Genomic DNA, 20,660 nt, shown 5'->3' on the forward strand with positions numbered 1-20,660 from the left:
TGTAATTAAATCAATGTATACAAACAACAAATGTGCAGTTAAAATTGGAGACAAACAAAATACTTCTCACAGGGGCGGGGGGTGACGCAGGGCTCGCCAATCTCACCGACACTCTTTAATATTTACATAAATGGATTGGCAAAACTACTTGAACAATCTACAGCACCCGGCCTCACCCTATATGAATCCAAGGTTAAATTCCTCCTCTATGCAGACGACCTGGTTCTGCTGTCACCAACTAAAGAGGGGCTACAGCAGAACCTGGACCTGCTGGAGTCGTACTGCCAGACTTGGGCCCTGAAAATAAATCCCCAAAAAACCAAAGTCCTTGTGTTCCAGCAAAGATCCAAACATCAGGGACCCAAAATAAATTTCACAGTAGGAACAACCAAAATTGAACAAACCACTAACTACACATACTTGGGCTTAAAAATCAGTTCTACGGGAAACTTCAAACTGGCTGTGAATGAACTGAAAGAGAAAGCAAGAAGGGCTTTCTATGCCATCAAAAAATCAATCCAAATAGAAATCCCAATTAGCATTTGGCTCAAAATTTTCAAATCAGTAATTGAACCAATTGCACTCTATGGCAGTGAGGTATGGGGACCGCTAACTCAACAAGAATTTGCAAAATGGGACAAACACCCAATTGAGATCCTACATGCAGAATTCTGTAAAAGTATCCTCCGGACTCAAAGGAAAACAGTAAACAATGCATGCAGGGCGGAACTAGGCCAATATCCATTAATAATCACTATCCAAAAAAGAGCCACCAAATTTTGGAATCACCTACAAATGAGCAATCCCCAATGCTATCACTACGACGCCCTGAAATGCCAAGAGCTGACCATAAAGAAGAATACCCTCAGTCAACTAGTCCTGGGACTCAGTGAAGTAACTACTAACAATACTAACAATAACCAGCCCCAGGACAGTGACAGGGTAACACAAAGAATTCGACCCAACACAATCGTCGCTAAGCAAAAGGAAAAATATCTGACATATTGGGCAGAAACAACAAAAACCCAAAGCAAACTCAATTGCTACTTGGCCCTAAACAGACAATACAACATAGCTGATTACCTGACCATGGTAAAGGATAACAAACTGAGAAGAACCTTGACAAGGTACAGACTTAGCGAACATAGCCTAGCGATCGAAAAAGGCAGACACAGGCAGACCAGGCTGCCAAGAGAAGACAGGATATGCTCTCACTGCAGTCAGGGAGTAGTGGAGACAGAGATGCACTTCCTCACAGCCTGTGGAAAATATCAGGGCATCAGGGAGAATTTCTACCAAAAATTCTCACAAATATGCCCTGATTTCAGAAATCTGAATGACAACCAAAAACTCCCATTCCTACTGGGAGAGGAGAGAAGCTGTGTAACACTGGCGGCACACTATGTTACAGCTTGCCATGAACAGAGGGACAACCAGTAAACTAAGAAAAGAATATATATAAACAATGCGAATGTATATTTATACACTCAGGGATATACCTGTTTATACACTGTATGAATAGAACTGCGTTTATGTGCTAAACCATAAATGTATTTTGATGCTTTGGCAACATAAGATGTAACTTATCATGCCAATAAAGCGATTTGAATTGTGAATTGTGAATTGGGATAGATAGAGTTCTTTGCAGCCGAGAGCAAGAGTCCCGAAGGCTGTGTTGCCTGCCCGTTGCCAGGGTTAAGGACATCTCCTCTGGGCTGGAGAGAAACTTGGAGTGGGAGGGGGAGGATCTATTTGTCGTGGTCCATGTTGGTACCAACGACATAGATAGGACAAGGAAGGAGGCTCTGCTGAGGGAGTTTGAGCAGCTAGGGGCCAAATTAAAAAGCAGAACCACAAGGGTAATAATCTCTGGATTACTACCTGAGCCACGTGCAAATTTGGCTAAGGTAACTAAAATTAGAGAGTTAAATGCGTGGCTCAAAGACTGGTGTGGGAGAAATGGGTTTTGCTTCCTGGGACACTGGCATCAGTACTGGGACAGGAGAGAGCTGTTCCGTTGGGACGGACTTCACTTAGCCAGTGCTGGGACTAGAATCCTGGTGAATCGAATAACTAGGGCTGTAGAGAGGGCTTTAAACTAATTAGTGGGGGGGAGGTTTTAAGAGAGCAAAAAATAAAAATGACAGCGGAGAAGGCAATAGAGCAAGGTAGCAGTGGGGGAATTAAAAACCAGAGCGTGTCAGGAAGGGACAGAATGTATAATGATAAAGGTAAAGTAGTAAAAGGGGTAAAAGCAGGAATAAATTGTCAGAAAACGTATTTGAAAGTTCTTTATCTGAATGCACGCAGCATTCGTAACAAAATTGACGAGTTGACGGTGCAAATAACTACACATGGGTATGATCTGGTGGCCATTACGGAAACATGGCTGCAAGATAATCATGACTGGGAACTAAACATACAAGGGTATTTGACAATTAGGAAGGACAGACAGGAAGGAAAGGGAGGTGGGGTTGCTATGTTAATCAAGGATGGAATCACTGCAATAGTCAGAAATGATATTGGGTCAAAGGATCAGGATAGTGAAACAGTTTGGGTGGAGATAAGGAATAATAAGGGGAAAAAGTCACTAGTGGGCGTAGTCTATAGGCCTCCTAACAGTTGCAACTCTGTTGGTCGGAGTGTAAATCAGGAAATAGTTGGGGCTTGTAATAAGGGAACAGCTATAATCATGGGGGATTTTAACTTTCATATTGACTGGACTAATCAAATTGGGCATGGCAGCATTGAGGAAGAGTTCATAGAGTGTATTAGGGACGGGTTCCTTGAGCAGTATGTAACTGAACCAACCAGGGGGCAGGCAATCTTAGATCTGGTCCTGTGTAATGAGACAGCATTAATAAAAAATGTCCTAGTAAAGGATCCCCTTGGAATGAGTGACCATAATATGGTTGAATTCCAAATTCAGTTTGAGGGTGAGAGAGTTGGATCTCAAACCAGCTTAAATACTAAGCTTAAATAAAGGAGACTATGAAGGTATGAGAGTAGAATTGACTAAAGTGGACTGGGAAAACAGATTAAAGTGTAAGACGGTACAAGAGCAGTGGTCTACATTCAAGGAGATATTTCACATCTTTCAAGATAAATATATTCCACTGAGGAAAAAGGGGAGTAAAAGAAAAGACAGCCATCCGTGGCTTAGTAAAGTAATAAAGGATAGTATTCGACTGAAAACAAGGGCATATAAAGTAGCCAAATCTAGTGGGAGGATAGAAGATTGGGAAGCATTTAAAAGCCAGCAAACAATAACTAAAAGATTAATTAAGAAAGGGAAGATAGATTATGAAAGTAAACTCGCAAAAAATATAAAAACAGATAGCAAGAGTTTCTACAGCTATATAAAAAGAAAAAGGGTGGCTAAAGTGAACGTTGGTCCCTTAGAGGATGGGACCAGGAAACTAGTGGTGCGGAACATGGAGATGGCAAAGACGCTGAACAAATATTTTGTATCAGTCTTTACAGTAGAGGACACTAAAAATATCCCAACGCTGGACAAACAATGGGGGGGGGGGGGAGGAGCTAAACACGATTAAAATCACTAAGGAGATGGTACTCAGTAAAATAATGGGACTTAAGGCGGATAAATCCCCCGGACCTGATGGCCTACATCCTAGGGTCTTGAGAGAAGTGGCGGTAGGGATTGTGGATGCATTGCTGATCATTTTCCAGAACTCCCTGGACTCAGGAAAGGTCCCGGCAGATTGGAAAACTGCTAATGTAACACCCTTATTTAAGAAGGGAAGTAGACAAAAAGCTGGAAACTATAGACCAGTTAGCCTAACATCTGTGGTTGGCAAAATGTTGGAGTCCATTATTAAGGAAACAGTAACAGAGCATTTGGATAAACACAATTTAATAGGACAGAGTCAGCATGGTTTTACGAAGGGGAAGTCATGTTTGACAAATTTGCTCGAATTCTTTGAGGATGTAACATACAGGGTGGATAAAGGGGAACCAGTGGATGTAGTGTATTTGGACTTCCAAAAGGCATTTGACAAGGTTCCACACAAAAGATTACTGATCAAGATAAAAAATCACGGGATTGGGGGTAATATACTGGCATGGGTGGAAGATTGGCTATCTAACAGAAAACAAAGAGTTGGGATAAATGGTTCGTTCTCGGGCTGGCAATCAGTAACTAGTGGTGTTCCGCAGGGGTCAGTGCTGGGTCCCCAACTCTTTCCAATCTATATTAACGATTTGGAGGAAGGGACCGAGTGCAACATATCCAAGTTTGCCGACGATGCAAAGATGGGAGGGAAAGCAGTGAGTGAGGAGGACATAAAAAACCTGCAAAAGGACATAGACAGGCTAAGTGAGTGGGCAGAGATTTGGCAGATGCAATATAATGTTGGAAAGTGTGAGGTTATGCACTTTGGCAGAAAAAATCAAAGAGCAAGTTATTATCTAAATGGAGAGAAACTGCAAAGTGCTACAGTACAAAGGGATCTGGGGGTCCTGGTGCATGAAACACAGAAGGTTAGTATGCAGGTGCAGCAGGTGATCAGGAAGGCCAATGGAATCTTGGCTTTTATTGCAAGGGGGATGGAGTATAAAAACAGGGAAGTCTTGCTGCAGTTATACAGGGTATTGGTGAGGCCACACCTGGAATACTGCGTGCAGTTTTGGTTTCCATATTTAAGAAAAGATATACTTGCTCTCGAGGCGGTTCAGAGAAGGTTCACTCGGTTGATTCCAGAGATGAGGGGGTTGACGTATGAGGAAAGGTTGAGTAGGTTGGGACTCTACTCATTGGAGTTCAGAAGAATGAGAGGCGATCTTATCGAAACATATAAGATTGTGAGGGGGCTTGATCGGGTGGATGCGCTGAGGATGTTTCCACTGATGGGTGAGACTAGAACTAGGGGGCATAATCTTAGAATAAGGGGCTGCCCTTTCAAAACTGAGATGAGGAGAAACTTCTTCACTCAGAGGGTAGTAAATCTATGGAATTTGCTACCCCAGAGAGCTGTGGAAGCTGCAACATTAAATAAATTTAAAATGGAGATAGACATTTTCCTAGCAGATAAGGGAATTAGGGGTTACGGGGAGAGGGCAGGGAAGTGGGCGTGAGTCTAGATTCGGATCAGCCATGATCCTATTGAATGGCGGAGTAGGGCCGAGGGGCCGTATGGCCTACTCCTGCTCCTACTTCTTATGTTCTTATCACTATCAAAACCGCTCATCATCTTGAAGACCTCTATTAGGTCACCTTTTAACCTTCTCTGTTCCAAGGGGAACAGTCCGAACTTTTCCAACCTCTCCCCGGCCCTCAACCCCTGGTAACATCCTGGTAAACCTCCTCTGCACCCTTTCTGAGGCCTCTACATCCTTCCTGAAGTGTCCACAATGCTCCAGCTGAGCCCTGGCCAGTGGTTTGTATTGTTACCAGCGGCAGGCTGATGCTACACGCGAGGTCCCGACTCACCCAGGCTGTGCCTTGTGGGCGTGAGGAATGAGGCGGAGGCGGAGAGGGATCTGCTCACAGGGCCCGCACAGCTCGTTAATCCGAGCTGGATTCAAATCCAGGATCCACTTTTCAGGGGACAGTCCCTAACGAGTGGCTCATAAAACAAAACACACACTGCTTTAATATTCGCAACCGTGTGGGAATACGGAGATTCCCCGAATTTACCTCTTTCAATTGTTCATGCTTTTTCATGGAGTCTTCATCCGGTTCATCCGACACGATCAGGGAATGTTCCGTACTAAAGATCGGGAACAGAAATATAACATTAAAATCCCTCATGGAAGCCATAAGTGGAGTGAAGATTCTGACAATCAAAAAGAAAAAGAAAGTCTTGCATTTCAATAGCGCCTTTCACAACCAGCGGACATCCCAAAGCGCTTTACAGCCAATGAAGTACATTTGAAGTGTAGTCACTGTTGTAATGTGGGAAACGCGGCAGCCCATTTGCGCACAGCAAGCTCCCACACACAGCAATGTGATAATGACCAGATCATCTGTTTCAGTGATGTTGATTGAGGGATAACTAATAGCCAGGACACTGGGGAGAACTCCCCTGCTCTTCTTCAAAATAGTGCCATGGGATCTTTTACGTCCACCTGAGAGCAGACGGAACCTCGATTTAACATCTCATCCGAAAGACGGCACCTCCGACAGTGCAGCGCTCCCTCAGTACTGCACTGGAGTGTCAGCCTAGCTTTATGTGTTCAAGTCCCTTGGAGTGGGATTTGAACCCACAACCTTCTGACTCAGAGGTGAGTGTGCTACCCACTGAGCCACAGTTGACAATCAACAGAAGGATGTCATCTTCCCCTCACCTCCCCTTTCAGCATTCCGAAGAGACTGCTCCCTCCGCGACACCCTGGTCCACTCATCTATCACCCCCAACACCCCTTCCCCTTCGCCCGGCACCTTCACGTGTAAACGCAGGAGATGCAACACCTGCCCTTATACCTCCCCCCTTCCCACTGTCCAGGGCCCCAAACACCCCTTCCAGGTGAAAGTGATTTACTTGTACTTCTTGCAGTTTAGTACACTGTTTTCGCTGCTCACGATGCGGTCTCCTCTACATTGGGGAGACCAAACGCAGATTGGGTGACCGCTTTGCAGAACACCTCCGTTCAGTCCGTAAGGGTGACCCCGAGCTTCCGGTCACCTGTCACTTTAATTCACCACTCCACTCCCACTCAGACCTCACCGTCCTCGGCCTCTTGCATTCACAGAATCACAGAAACCCCACAGTGCAGATAGAGGCCATTTCGGCCCATCGAGCCTGCACCGACACATATCCCACCCGATCCCCGTAACCCCTACACCAACACATATCCCACCCTATCCCTGTAACCCCAGGTATTTAATCCCCTAACACTAAGGGTCAATTTATCATAGCCAATCAACCTAACCCGCACATCTTTGGACTGTGGGAGGAAACCGGAGCACCCGGAGGAAACCCACGCAAACACGGGGAGAATGTGCAAACTCCACACAGACAGTCGCCCGAGGCCGGATTCGAACCCGGGTCTTATGGTGCTGTGAGGCAACAGTGCTAACCACTATGCCACCGTGCTGCCGTGTTCCTCGGAAGCTCAGTGTAAGCTCGAGGAACAGCACCTCATCTTTCGATTAGGCACTTTACAGCCTTCTGGACTCAACATAGAGTTCAACAATTTCAGACCATAACCCCGGCCCCTATCATATATATATTTATTATCCACACTTTTTGTTTGTGCCGCCTGTTCTTCTCTCCCACATGGCAGCTGTCTTTCATTCTACCAGCGCAATTTATACTTCATCTCGAGCCATCCTTTGTTTCTTAACCTGCCCCATTACCATCTCCTCTTGCCTTGAATATCTCTTAATGTCTCTTAACCTCTCCTGCCTTCTATCCTATCACAGACCTTCCTTTTTGTTCTTTCATCCCCTCCCCCATTTCCCAGCCCCTAAACTTGTTTTAAAATCTGTTCCATTTCCTGCTTTTTTCCAGTTCTGACGAAAGGTCATCGACCTGAAACGTTAACTCTGTTTCTCTCTTCACCGATGCTGCCTGACCTGCTGAGTATCTCCAGCATTTTCTGTTTTTATTTCAGTTTTCCAGCATCCGCAGTATTTTCTCTTTGTATAGAAGGACGTCATTGTTTGTTTATTTTCCCTATTTGTTTCATCCCAATGTAAACCGCCAATTTTCTGTTTAAGGTTCGCTCTGTTCAAAATATTCCCTTTTGTTTGCCCTGGCTCAGTGGGAGCACTCTAGGCTCTGAGTCAGAAGGTCATGGTTTCAAGTCCCATTCCAGAGACTCAAGCCCATAATCCAGGCTGACACTCCAGTGCAGTACTGAGGGAGTGCTGCACTGTCGGAGGGTCAGTACTGAGGGAGCGCTGCACTGTCGGAGGGGCAGTACTGAGGGAGCGCTGCACTGTCGGAGGGGCAGTACTGAGGGAGTGCTGCACTGTCGGAGGGGCAGTACTGAGGGAGTGCTGCACTGTCGGAGGGGCAGTACTGAGGGAGCGCTGCACTGTCGGAGGGGCAGTACTGAGGGAGTGCTGCACTGTCGGAGGGGCAGTACTGAGGGAGTGCTGCACTGTCGGAGGGGCAGTACTGAGGGAGTGCTGCACTGTCGGAGGGGCAGTACTGAGGGAGTGCTGCACTGTCGGAGGGGCAGTACTGAGGGAGTGCTGCACTGTCGGAGGGGCAGTACTGAGGGAGCGCCGCACTGTCGGAGGGGCAGTACTGAGGCGGTGCTGCACTGTCGGAGGGGCAGTACTGAGGGAGCGCTGCACTGTTGGAGGGGCAGTACTGAGGGAGCGCCGCACTGTCGGAGGGGCAGTACTGAGGGAGCGCTGCACTGTCGGAGGGGCAGTACTGAGGGAATGCTGCACTGTCGGAGGGACAGTACTGAGGGAGCGCTGCACTGTCGGAGGGGCAGTACTGAGGGAGCGCTGCACTATTGGAGGGGCAGTACTGTCGGAGGGGCAGTACTGAGGGAGCGCTGCACTATCGGAGGGGCAGTACTGAGGGAGCGCTGCACTGTCGGAGGGGCAGTACTGAGGGAGTGCTGCACTGTTGGTGGGACAATACTGAGGGAGCGCTGCACTGTCAGAGGGGCAGTACTGAGGGAGTGCAGCACTGTCGGAGGGGCGGTACTGAGGGAGCACTGCACTGTCGGAGGGGCAGTACTGAGGGAGTGCTGCACTGTTGGCAGGTCAGTACTGAGGGAGCGCTGCAATGTCGGAGGGGCAGTATTGAGGGAGTACTGCACAGACGGAGGGGCAGTACTGAGGGGCAGTACTGAGGGAGCACTGCACTGTTGGAGGGGCAGTACTGAGGGAGTGCTGCACTGTCGGGAGGAGCAGTACTGAGGGAGTGCTGCACTGTCGGAGGTGCCATCTTTCGGACGAGACATTAAACCGAGGTTCCCTCTGCTCTCTCAGGTGGATGTAAAAGATCCCATGAAGAGCAGGGGGAGTTCTCCCCGGTGTCCTGGCCAATATTCATCCCTCAACCAACATCAATAAAACAGATGATCTGGTCATTATTACATTGCTGTTTGTGGGAGCTTGCTGTGCGCAATTTGGCTGCAGTGACTACACTTCAAAAGTACTTAATTGGCTGTAAAGCGCTGTGGGATGTTCTGAGGTTGTGTAAGGGCCTACATGTCTTCATACTGTTCCCTTTGGGGAAATGTATGAAGTGGTGGAAGGATTTCTGGCCGCGATTAACGCTCCTTCCGTGACCGTAACCATCTTCGTACCAGCCATTAGGGTGGTTAGTCCTATGGCGGGAGGGTTTTACGGGCTCCCACAACCCATACGAGGGGGGCGGCCACCCACACCCACGGACGCAAGTATCCCACTGGATGTCACCCCAGAATTTAGAGCCGGAGCTCCGACTCCACTTGCCGGGACTGTCTGGAGCGAGGTTTGAAACCCTACGCCTTCTGGCATAGCGGCGGGGATGCTACCGCTACGCCAAAGGCCCACTCCAAGAGGGAGTGTAAAGATATATTGAATCAGTTAAATGTCCAGGCAGCAGCAGAACAGCACTCTGTGGGTATGTCCACTGGGTACTGCCATTATCTTCCTATTGGCTGTAAAGTTCTTTGGAACATCCTGAGGTTGTGATAGGCGCTTTAGAAATGCAAGCCTTTCTTTTCTTACTCTTTATGGCCGCAGGTTAGGTCAATCCAATAAAAAAAATTCCTCTATATATTAAAACTCTTGTGTAAGACACGCACTTATTTTCCTCAACCCTTACCTCCTGTTGTCACAAGTTTTGGTCACTTTTTTCTGTTAACGTTTACCATTGTAAATTGTTAGGTCTACCATTTCTCATTCTATTTGGCTATGTCAACTGTCACGGTGCTGTGCGGGCTCTGGCCACTTGGTGGCAGTGTGGAGTGAGTTTCTGAAGTTGCTCTCCCAACTTGGCCGCCATCTTGTATATTTATAAACAGGCCCCGGGCACTTTATCATTAACATATTTCTTTCGTACAGCAGCACTTCCTGCAAGTGTGACGTTTATTTCCTGTAACACTATCCCTGTCACACATTTCCCTGATAACACCCCTGATGTTATTAACAGCCTATCTTACGACGTGTATACCACGAGCAATCTGCTGGTATCATTCTAAAGCAGTCGCACTTTTTAAAACTAAAACTCTCTTCCCAGAGTGAGTAGATCCCTGGCGGTGCAGTATATCTCTATGAATGGTAACAGTCAGTAGATGCCTGTGATTGGGGTTTGGTACCCAGGAGCTCCAGGTTGCATTCTCTCTTGTGAGAGGTGCAGTAACCCTGCTCGATTATTACCACTTCCCCCACCCAGCATGCACCTCAGTAAAGCAACTTACCTCCGACCAATCCACCCTGAAGCTTATTGGGTTAAAGAGAGCAGCGTTAGTCTCCTATTCAGCATGTACACCACCTGTTGTTGACTACAGCTCCTCCAAAGCTTCACTGCCCGTATCCTAACTCGCACCAACTCCCGTTCACCCATCACCCCCTGTGCTCGCTGACCTACAGTGGCACCCGGTCCAGCAACTCCTCAATTTAAAAATTCTCATCCTTGTGTTCAAATCCTTCCATGGCCTCGCCCCCCTGGTGGGTCCATGGAATATGCTGCCCCAAAAAGCTGTAGAAGCTACATCATTACATAAATTTAAAACAGAAATAGACAGTTTCCAAGAAGTAAAGGGAATAAAGGGTTATGGGGAGCGGGCAGGAATTTGGACATGAGTCTAGGTTCGGATCGGTCATGGCCCTGTGGGTAGCGGAGCGGGCCCAGGGGCCGTGTACCCTGATCCTGCTCCTATTTCGTGTGTCTAATTCTGTTAGATTCAGGAGATGGTTCTGTGATAGTAGATTGGCGGTTAGGATCAGATCAGCCATGATCTTATTGCATGGCGGAGCAGGCTCGAGGGGCCGATTGGCCTACTCCTGCTCCTATTTCTTATGTTCTTATGTTCTTATCTCTGTAACCTCCTCCAGCCCTACAACACACCGAGATCTCTGCGCTCCTCTAATTCTGGTCTCTTGCCCATCCCCGATTTTACTCACTACACCATTGGCGGTCTTACCTTCAGCTGCCGAGGCCCTAAGCTCTGGAATTCCCTCCCTGAACCTCTCTACCTCTCTCTCCTCCTTTAAGACGCTCCTTAAAACCTGCCCCTTTGCCCAAGCATTTGGTCTCCTGTCCTAATATCTCCTTATGTGGCTCGGTGTCACATTTTGTTCGATAATCACTCCTGTGAAGCACCTTGGGACGTTTTACGATGTAAAAGACGCTATATAAAGGCAAGTTCTTGTTGTTGACTTGTAGGAACAATGGGAAAGGGCACTGGCGGTATCCCTTTTGTGGGCAGGGCACAGGTTCGAAACAGGATCACCTGACACCGCAAACTCCGAATCCCAGCCCCGCTCTGAGGGAGTGAAGATCCAGATTGGGATCTGACTGATTCGGGAGGAAAGTAAGTTTTGCGGCTGCGGGAAACAATGAGTTAAAGTGGGAGGCACCGGATCTCGATTTCAACTCAGTGAGAAAGGAGAGGACAGTGCTTGAAGAGAAGAGGTGGAGGGAGATTGAGGGGGAGGGTAAATTCCGCAACCTAAACAGCTCCTGGTTTTACACAGTGCTGCCGCCAGAGGAGGTCCTGCACTGTCGGAGGGGCAGTACTGAGGGAGCGCTGCACTGTCGGAGGGGCAGTACTGAGGGAGTGCTGCACTGTCGGAGGGGCAGTACTGAGGGAGCGCCGCACTGTCGGAGGGGCAGTACTGACGTACTGCTGCACTGTTGGGAGGTTCAGTACTGAGAGAGCGCTGCACTGTCGGAGGGGCAGTACTGACGTAGCGCTGCACTGTTGGAGGGGCAGTACTGAGGGAGCGCTGCACTGTTGGAGGGGCAGCACTGAGGGAGCGCTCCACTGTCGGAGGGGCAGTACTGAGGGAGCACAGCACTGTAGGAGGGTCAGTACTGAGGGAGCGCTCCACTGTCAGAGGGGCCGTACTGAGGGAGTGCTGCACTGTTGGTGGGTCAGTACTGAGGGAACGCAGCACTGTAGGAGGGTCAGTACTGAGGGAGCGCTGCACTGTTGGTGGGTCAGTACTGAGGGAACGCAGCACTGTAGGAGGGTCAGTACTGAGGGAGCGCTCCACTGTCGCAGGGGCCATACTGAGGGAGCGCCGCACTGTCTGAGGGACAGTACTGAGGAAGCACTGCAATGTCTGAGGGTCAGTACTGAGGGAGCGCTACACTGTCAGCGGTTCAGTACTGAGGGAGCGCTGCACTGTCAAAGGGGCAGTACTGAGGGAGTGCTGCACTGTCGGAGGGTCAGGACTGAGGGAGCGCTGCACTGTCGGAGGGTCAGTACTGAGGGAGTGCTGCACTGTTGGAGGGGCAGTACTGAGGGAGCATAGCGCTGTCGGAGGGGCAGTACTGAGGGAGCATTGCACTGTCGGAGGGGCAGTACTGAGGGAGCACTGCACTGTCAGATTGGCAGTACCGAGGGAGCATTGCACTGTCGGAGGGGCGGTACTGAGGGAGCATTGCACTGTCGGAGGGGCAGTACTCACGGAGCATTGAAATGTCAGAGGGTCAGTACGGAGGGAAAGCTGCACTGTCGGAGGTGCCGTCTTTCAGGTAAGATGTTAAAACCGAGGCCCCATCTGTCCTCTCAGGTGGACGTAAAACATTCCATGGCACTATTTCGAAGAAGAGCAGGGGAGTTATCCCTGGTGTTCTGGGCCAATATTTATCCCTCAACCAACATCATTAAAACAGATGATCTGGTCATTATCACATTGCTGTTTTTGACTGCCTTGTTTCCTACATTACAACAGTAACTACACTTCAAAAGTTCTGTGGTTGGTTGTGAAACGCTCTGTGACATCCTGAGGTGATGAATGATGATTATTGACCTTCCTCCATCCACAGTTCTCTCTTTCAGTATCCATGTCCGTCTCATACGAACATAAGAAATAGGAGCAGGAGTCAGCCATTTGGCCTTCGAGCCTGCTCCGCCATTCAATAAGATCATGGCTGATCATCTACCTCATCTCCACTTTCCTGCACTATCCCCATATCCCTTGATTCCCTTAATATTCAAAAATCTATCGATCTTTGTCTTGAATATACTCACACAACACCAGGTTATAGTCCAACAGCTTTATTTGAAATCACAAGCTTTCGGAGCGCTGCTCCTTCTTCAGGTGAATCACTTCACCTGAAGAAGGAGCAGCGCTCCGAAAGCTTGTGATTTCAAATAAAGCTGTTGGACTATAACCTGGTGTTGTGTGACTTCTTACATTTGTCCACCCCAGTCCAACTCCGGCATCTCCACACCTTGAATATACTCAACGACTCAGCACCAACAACCCTCTGGGGTAGAGAATTCCAAAGATTCACCACCCTCTGAGTGAAGAGATTCCTCCTCATCTCAGTCCTAAATGGCCGACCCTTTATTCTGAGACTGTGACTCCTGGTTCTAGACTCCCCAGCCAGGGGGAACATCTTCCCTGTATCTACCCTCTCAAACCCTGTAAGAATTTTGTATGTTTCAATGAGATCACCTCTCATTCTTCTAAACTCTAGAGAATATAGGCCTAGTCTACTCAATCTCTCCTCATAGGACAATCCCCCCATCCCAGGAATCAGTCTGGTGAACCTTCGTTGCACTCCCTCTATGGCAAGTATATCCTTCCTCTATGGCAAGGAGACCAAAACTGCTTTTCTATTTTTCCTACCAAAGTGGATAACTTCACATTTCCCCACATTATATTCCATTTGCCATGTTCTTGCCCACTCACTTAGCCTGTCTATATCTCCTTGCATCCTCCTCACAACTTACATTCTCACCTAGCTTCGTATCATCAGCAAACTTGGATATATTACATTTGGTCCCCTCATCCAAATCATTGATGTAGATTGTGAATAGCTGAGGCCCAAGCACTGATCCTTGCGGTACCCCACTAGTTACAGCCTGCCAACCCGAAAATGACCCGTTTATTCCTACTCTCTGTTTTCTGTCCGTTAACCAATCCTCAATCCATGCTAGTATATTACCCCCAATCCCATGAGCCCTAATTTTGTTTAATAACCTTGTGTGGCACCTTATCAAATGCCTTCTGAAAATCCAAATACACCACATCCACTGGTTCCCCCTTATCTATTCTGCTAGTTACAACCTCAAAAAACTCTAACAGATTCATCAAACACGACTTCCCTTTCATAAATCCGTGTTGACTCTGCCCAATCCTATTATTATTTTCTAAGTGCCCTGTTACCATGTCCCTAATATTAGATTCTAGCATTTTCCCTACTACTAATGTCAGTCTAACTGGTCTGTAGTTCCCCGTTTTCTCCCTCCTTTCTTAAATAGTGGGATTACATTTGCTACCTTCCAATCCGCGGGAACTATTCTAGAACCTATGGAATTTTGGAAGATGACAACCAATGCATCCACTATGTCTATAGCCAACTCTTTCAAAACCCTAGGATGTAGGCCATCAGGTGCAGGTGATTTATCGGCTTTCAGTCCCATTAATTTCTCCAGTACTACTTTTTTAGTAATACTAATTTCTTTCAGTTCCTCATTCTCACTAGACCCTTGGTTCTCCACTATTTCCGGAAAGGTTTTTGCGTCTTCTTCTGTGAATAATTTCTCTGCCATTTCCTTATTCCCCATTATAATTTCTCCTGTCTCAGCCTGTAAGGGACCCACGTTTACTTTCGCTAATCTTTTCCTTTTTACATACCTATAGAAGCTTTCACAGTGTTTTTTATGTCTCTCGCTAGTTTACTCTTATTCTATTTTCCCTTTCTTTATCAATTTCTTGGTCCTCCTTTGCTGAATTCTAAAATCCTCCCAATCCTCAGGCTTACTACTCTTTTTGGCAGCATTATAAGCCTCTTCCTTTGATCTAATACTATCTTTAACTTCTCTTGTTAGCCACGGTTGGATCACTTTTTCTGTGGGGTTTTTGTGCCTTAGAGGAATATATATTTGTTGTAAATTATGTATTAATTCTTTAAATGCTAGCCATTGCTCGGCCACTGTCATACCTTTTAATGTAGATTCCCAATCCACCTTAGCCAACTCACCCCTCATACCTATATAGTTTGCTTTGTTTAGATTTAAGACCCTAGTTTTGGATTTAACTAAGTCACTTTCAAACACACTATAAAATTCTATCATATTATGGTCACTCTTCCCTAAAAGCCCCTTTACTAAAAGGTTATTAATTAACCTTTTCTCATTGCACAATACTAGATCTAAAATAGCCTGTTCCCTAGTTGGTTCCTCAACATGCTGATCTAGAAAACTATCTTGCATACATTCCATGAATTCGTCCTTCACACTATTACTGCAAATTTGGTTTGCCCAGTCTATATGTAGATTAAAGTCCCCCATGATCACTGTATTACCCTTGTTACTGGTGCCTCTAATTTCCTGATTTATACTCTGTCCTACATTACAACTACTGTTTGGGGGCCTATTAACAACTCCCACCAATATTTTCTGCCCCTTGCTGTTTCTTAGCTCCACCCAAACTGATTCTACTTCTTGATTTTCGGAGCTAAGATCCTTTCTCTCTACTGTCTTTATCCCATCCTTTATTATCAGGGCGACCCCTCCTCCTTTTCCATTTTGCCTATCTCTTCTAAAAGTTATGTATCCTGGAATATTTTGTTCCCAACCTTGGCCACGTTGCAACCACATCTCCGTTATGGCTATTAGATCAAACCTGTTAATTCCTATCTGCGCTATTAATTCATCTATTTTGTTGTGAATGCTTCACACATTCAGATATTGTGCCTTTAGCTTTGACTTATTTCTCTTTTTCCCTGATGTCACCTTAGTCACTGATACCTTATTACCTTTGTTACTCTCCGTCCCTTCCTGACCCACTCTGCTTATGGTTACCCAAAACTCCACTCTGCTCTAGAACCTTGACATTTCTCTCGCTGCTTTTAAATTTACTCTTTCCTGAATCCTCCAGCCCTCCCACTTCATTAGTTTAAAGCCCTGTCTACTGCCCATGTTATTCAGTTCGCCAGGACACTGGTCCCAGCCTGCTTTAAGCGGAGCCTGTCCCAACAGAACAGCTCCCTCTTTCCCTAGTACTGGTGCCAGTGCCCCATGAACCGAAACCCCTTCCTCCCACACCACTCTTTGAGCCACGCATTTAAACCTCTAATCTGTTTATCCCTATGCCAATTTGCGCGTGGCTCAGGTAACAATCCAGAGATTGTTACCTTTGAGGTTCTGCTTTTTAATTTGGACCCTAGCTCCTCAAACTCCCTCAGCAGAACCTCATTCCTAGTTCTACCTACATTGGTTCCTACGTGGACCACGACAACTGGATCCTCCCCCTCCCACTCCAAGTTCTTCTCCAGCCGCGAGGAGATGTCTTTAACCCTGGCACCAGGCAGGTAACACAACCTTTGCAACTCTCGATCGTGGCTGCAGAGAACAGTATCTATCCCCCTGATTATACTGTCCCCTACCGCAACTGCATTCCCTTTCACTCCACCCACTTGAATGGCCTCCTGCACCATGGTGCCATGGTCAGCCTGCTCATCCATCCTGCAGGCTTTTCCCTCATCCACACAGGCAGCAAGAACCTCATACCTGTCTCTTCACTCCTCTTTTCCTGGTGAATTACTGTCTCCAGAGGTGCACTTCTCCCAGGACACTCTTCGTCCTGTCAGTTGTCCCTCTATCCCAATCCCACTCTCCTCCATTTCTACACTTCCACTGGTCAAACTCAACCAACAATTTCAAATCAAGGCAGTATTCGACCGAGTGTGGCATCAAGGAGCCTTAGTAAAATTGAGAGACAGAGAGTACTAGAGTAAGAAATAGTACGGTATTAAGTGGGGTCACACTAAGAGAGAATACAAGAAGGTCTAAGGGGTTTACAGTGCATGTGTGTAAACACACGAAGCGTGGTAAATAAGGTTGGTGAGCTGCAGGCGCAAATAGACACATGGGAATATGATGTTGTGGCGATAACGGAGACCTGGCTCAAAAAAGGGCAGGATTGGGTACTAAATATTCCTGGATATAAGGTGTTCAGGAAAGATAGGGAATGAAAGAAAGGAGGTGGGTGGCAGTATTGATTAAGGTGAATATTACAGTGCTGGAGAGAGAGGATGTCCTGGAGGGGGTCAAGGACAGAATCTATTTGGTTAGTGTTAAGAAATAATAGAGGTTCCATTACACTACTAGGTGTATTCTATAGGCCACCAACTAGTGGGAAGGATATAGAGGAGCAAATATGCAAGGAAATTACAGAGAGGTGCAAGAACTATAGAGGAGTGATAACGGGGGACTTCAATTATCCTAATTTAGACTGGGATAGTAATAGTGTAAAGTGCAGAGAGGAGGAAGAATTTCTTAAATGTGTTCAGAACTTTCTTGATCAGTATGTTTCCGGCCCAACGAGGGAGGAGGCATTACTGGATCTGGTTCTGGGGAATGAGGTGGGGCAAGTGGAGCAAATGTCAATAGGGGAACATTTAGGGAACAGTGATCATAGTATCATAAGGTTTAGATTAGATATGGAAAAGGACAGGGAGCAATCTAGAGTAAAAATACTTAATTGGAGGAAGGCAAATTTCAGTGGGTTGAGAACGGATCTGGCCCGGATAAATTGTAATCAAAGATTGGCAGGCAAAACTGTAATCGAACAATGGGCTGCCTTTAAAGAGAAGATGGTTCAGGTACAGTCGAGGTACATTCCCACGAGGGGGAAAGGTAGGGCAACCAAAGCCAGAGCTCCCTGGTTGACAAATGAGATCGAGAGTAAGATGAAGCACAAAAAGGGGGCGTATGACAGATGTCAGGTTGAGAATACATGTGAGAACCAGGCTGAATATAGAAAGTTCAGAAGAGAAGTGAAAAAGGAGTAAGAGGGGCAAAGAGAGAGTTTGAGAATAGACTGGCAGCTAACATAAAAGGGAATCCGAATGTCTTCTACAGGCAGATAAATAGTAAACGGGTAGCAAGAGGAGGGGTGGGGCCGATTAGGGACCCAAAAAGGAGACCTATGCATGGAGGCAGAGAGCATGGCTGAGGTACTAAATGAGTACTTTGCATCTGTCTTCACCAAGGAAGAAGATGCTGCCAAAGTCATAGTGAAAGAGGAGGTAGTGGAGATACCGGATGGGATAAAAATTGATAAAAAGGAGGTACTAGAAAGGCTGGCTGTACTTAAAGTGGATAAGTCACCAGGACCGGATGGGATGCATCCTAGGATGCTGAGGGAGGTAAGGGTGGAAATCACGGAGGTTTTGGCCATAACCTTCCAATCCTCCTTAGATACTGGGGTGGTGCCAGAGGACTGGAGAATTGCAAATTTTATTCCTTTATTCAAAAAAGGGTGTAAGGATAAACCCAGCAACTACAGGCCAGTCAGTTTAACCTCGGAAGTGGGGAAACTTTTAGAAACAATAATCAGGGCCAAAATTAACAGTCACTTGGACAAGTGTGAATTAATTAAGGAAAGCCAACACGGATTTGTCAGAGGTAAATCGTGTTTAACTAACTTGATTGAGTTTTTTGATGAGGTAACAGAGTGGGTTGATGAGGGCAATGCGATTGATGTGGCGTACATGGATTTCCAAAAGACTTCCAAAGTCCATGCTTGATAAAGTGCCACATAATAGGCTTGCCAGCAAAGTTGAAGCCCATGGGAAAAAAAAGGGACAGTGGTAGTATGGATACGAAATTGGTTAAGTGACAGGAAAGTGAGAGTAGTGGTGAACGGTTGTTTCTCGGACAGGAAGAAGGTATACAGTGGTGTTCCCCAGGGGTCGGTACTAGGACCACTGCTTTTCATGATATATATTAATGACTTGGACTTGGGTGTACAGGGCACAATTTCAAAATTTGCAGATGACACAAAACTTAGAAGTATAGTGAACAGTGAGGAGGAGAGTAATAGACTTCAGGAAGACATAGACAGGCTGGTGGAATGGGCCGACACATGGCAGATGAAATTTAATGCAGAAAAGTGCGAAGTGATACATTTTGGTAGGAAGAACAAGGAGAGGCAATATAAACTAAAGGGTACAATTCTAAAGGGGGTGCATGAACAGAGAGGCCTGGGGGTATATGTGCACAAATCGTTGAAGGTGGCAGGGCAGCTTGAGAAAGCGGTTAACAAAGCATACGGGATCCTGGGCTTCATAAATAGAGGCATAGAGTACAAAAGTTAGGAAATTATGATGAACCTTTATAAAACACTGGTTCGGCCTCAACTGGAGTATTGTGTCCAATTCTGGGCACCGCACTTTAGGAAGGATGTGAAGGCCTTAGAGAGGGTGCAGAAAAGATTTACAAGAATGGTTTCGGGGATGAGGGACTTCAGTTACGTGGATAGACTGGAGAAACAGGGGTTGTTCTCCTTAGAGCAGAGAAGGTTGAGAGGGGATTTGATGGAGGTGTTCAAAATCATGAGGGGTTTAGACAGTAGATAGAGAGAAACTGTTCCCACTGGCGGAAGGGTCGAGAACCAGAGGACACAGATTTAAGGTGATTGGCAGAAGAACCAAAGGCGACATGAGGAAAAACATTTTTACGCAGCGAGTGATTAGGATCTGGAATGCACTGCCTGAAAGGGTGGTGGAGGCAGATTCAATCGTGGCTTTCAAAAGAGAATCGGATAAATACCTGAAAGAAAATCATTTGCAGGGCTATGGAGAAAGGGCGGGGGAGTGGGACTAGCTGAAGTGCTCTTGCAGAGAGCCGGCACGGGCTCGACGGGCTGAATGGCCTCCTTCTGTGCTGTAACCATTCTATGATTTTATGATTCTAAGTCAATGGGAATCAGGGGGAAATCTCTCCACTGGCTGGAGCCATATAAGAACATAAGAACATAAGAAATAGGAGCAGGAGTAGGCCAATCGGCCCCTCGAGCCTGCTCCGCCATTCAATAAGATCATGGCTGATCTGAGCCTAACCGCCAATCCACTATCACAGAACTATCTCCTGCATCTAACAGAATTAGACACACGAAATAGGAGCAGGATCAGGCTACACGGCCCCTGGGCCCGCTCCGCTACCCACAGGGCCATGACCGATCCGAACCTAGACTCATGTGCAAATTCCTGCCCGCTCCCCGTAACCCTTAATTCCCTTTACTTCTAGGAAACTGTCTATTTCTGTTTTAAATTTATGTAATGATTTATCTAGCACAAAGGAAGATGGTTGTGGCTAACATAAGAACTAGGAGAAAGAGTAGGCCATACGGTCTCTCGAGCCTGCTCCACCATTTAGTAAGATCACGCCTGATCTTCGACCTCAATTCCACTTTCCCGCCTGATCCCCATAGCCCTTGATTCCCCTAGAGTCAAAAAGATAGTGGTTGTTGGAGGCCAATCAACTCAGTCCCAGGACATCGCTGCAGGAGTTCCTCAGGGCAGTGTCCTTGGCCCAACTATCTTCAGCTGCTTCATCAATGACCTTAAGGTCAGAAGTGTTCACTGATGATTGCACAGTTCAGTTCCATTCGCAATGCCCGCATGCAGCAAGACCTGGACAACATTCAGGCTTGGGATGATAAGTGGCAAGTAACATTTTCGCTACAGTGCCAGGCAATAGCCATCACCAACAAGAGAACGTCTAACTACCTCCCCTTGACATTCAACGGCAAATCCTCCACCATCAACAACCTA

The 20,660-nt window shown here is 46.8% G+C and overlaps 1 protein-coding gene across 5 annotated transcripts in view; it reads right to left on the reverse strand.

The window, feature by feature from the left end:
* The window catches only part of LOC147116858 (WD repeat-containing protein 97-like), a 154,840-nt gene that overhangs the window by 50,590 nt on the left and 83,590 nt on the right, over positions 1-20,660 (reverse strand). For all 5 annotated transcript variants that reach the window (XR_015078322.1, XM_085987268.1, XM_085987267.1 and 2 more), the window contains exon 12: positions 5,657-5,729. Coding sequence is in view for 4 of the 5 variants with exons in the window: in XM_085987268.1 (XP_085843394.1) it covers positions 5,657-5,729 (73 nt within the window). In the remaining variant the exon portion in view is untranslated. The remainder of the gene's footprint in view (positions 1-5,656; positions 5,730-20,660) is intronic.

The sequence above is a fragment of the Somniosus microcephalus genome, chromosome 5, assembly GCF_052327205.1.
Source record: "Somniosus microcephalus isolate GS21.2 chromosome 5, FLI_Smic_1.0, whole genome shotgun sequence".
Classification (NCBI taxonomy): Eukaryota; Metazoa; Chordata; class Chondrichthyes; order Squaliformes; family Somniosidae; genus Somniosus; species Somniosus microcephalus.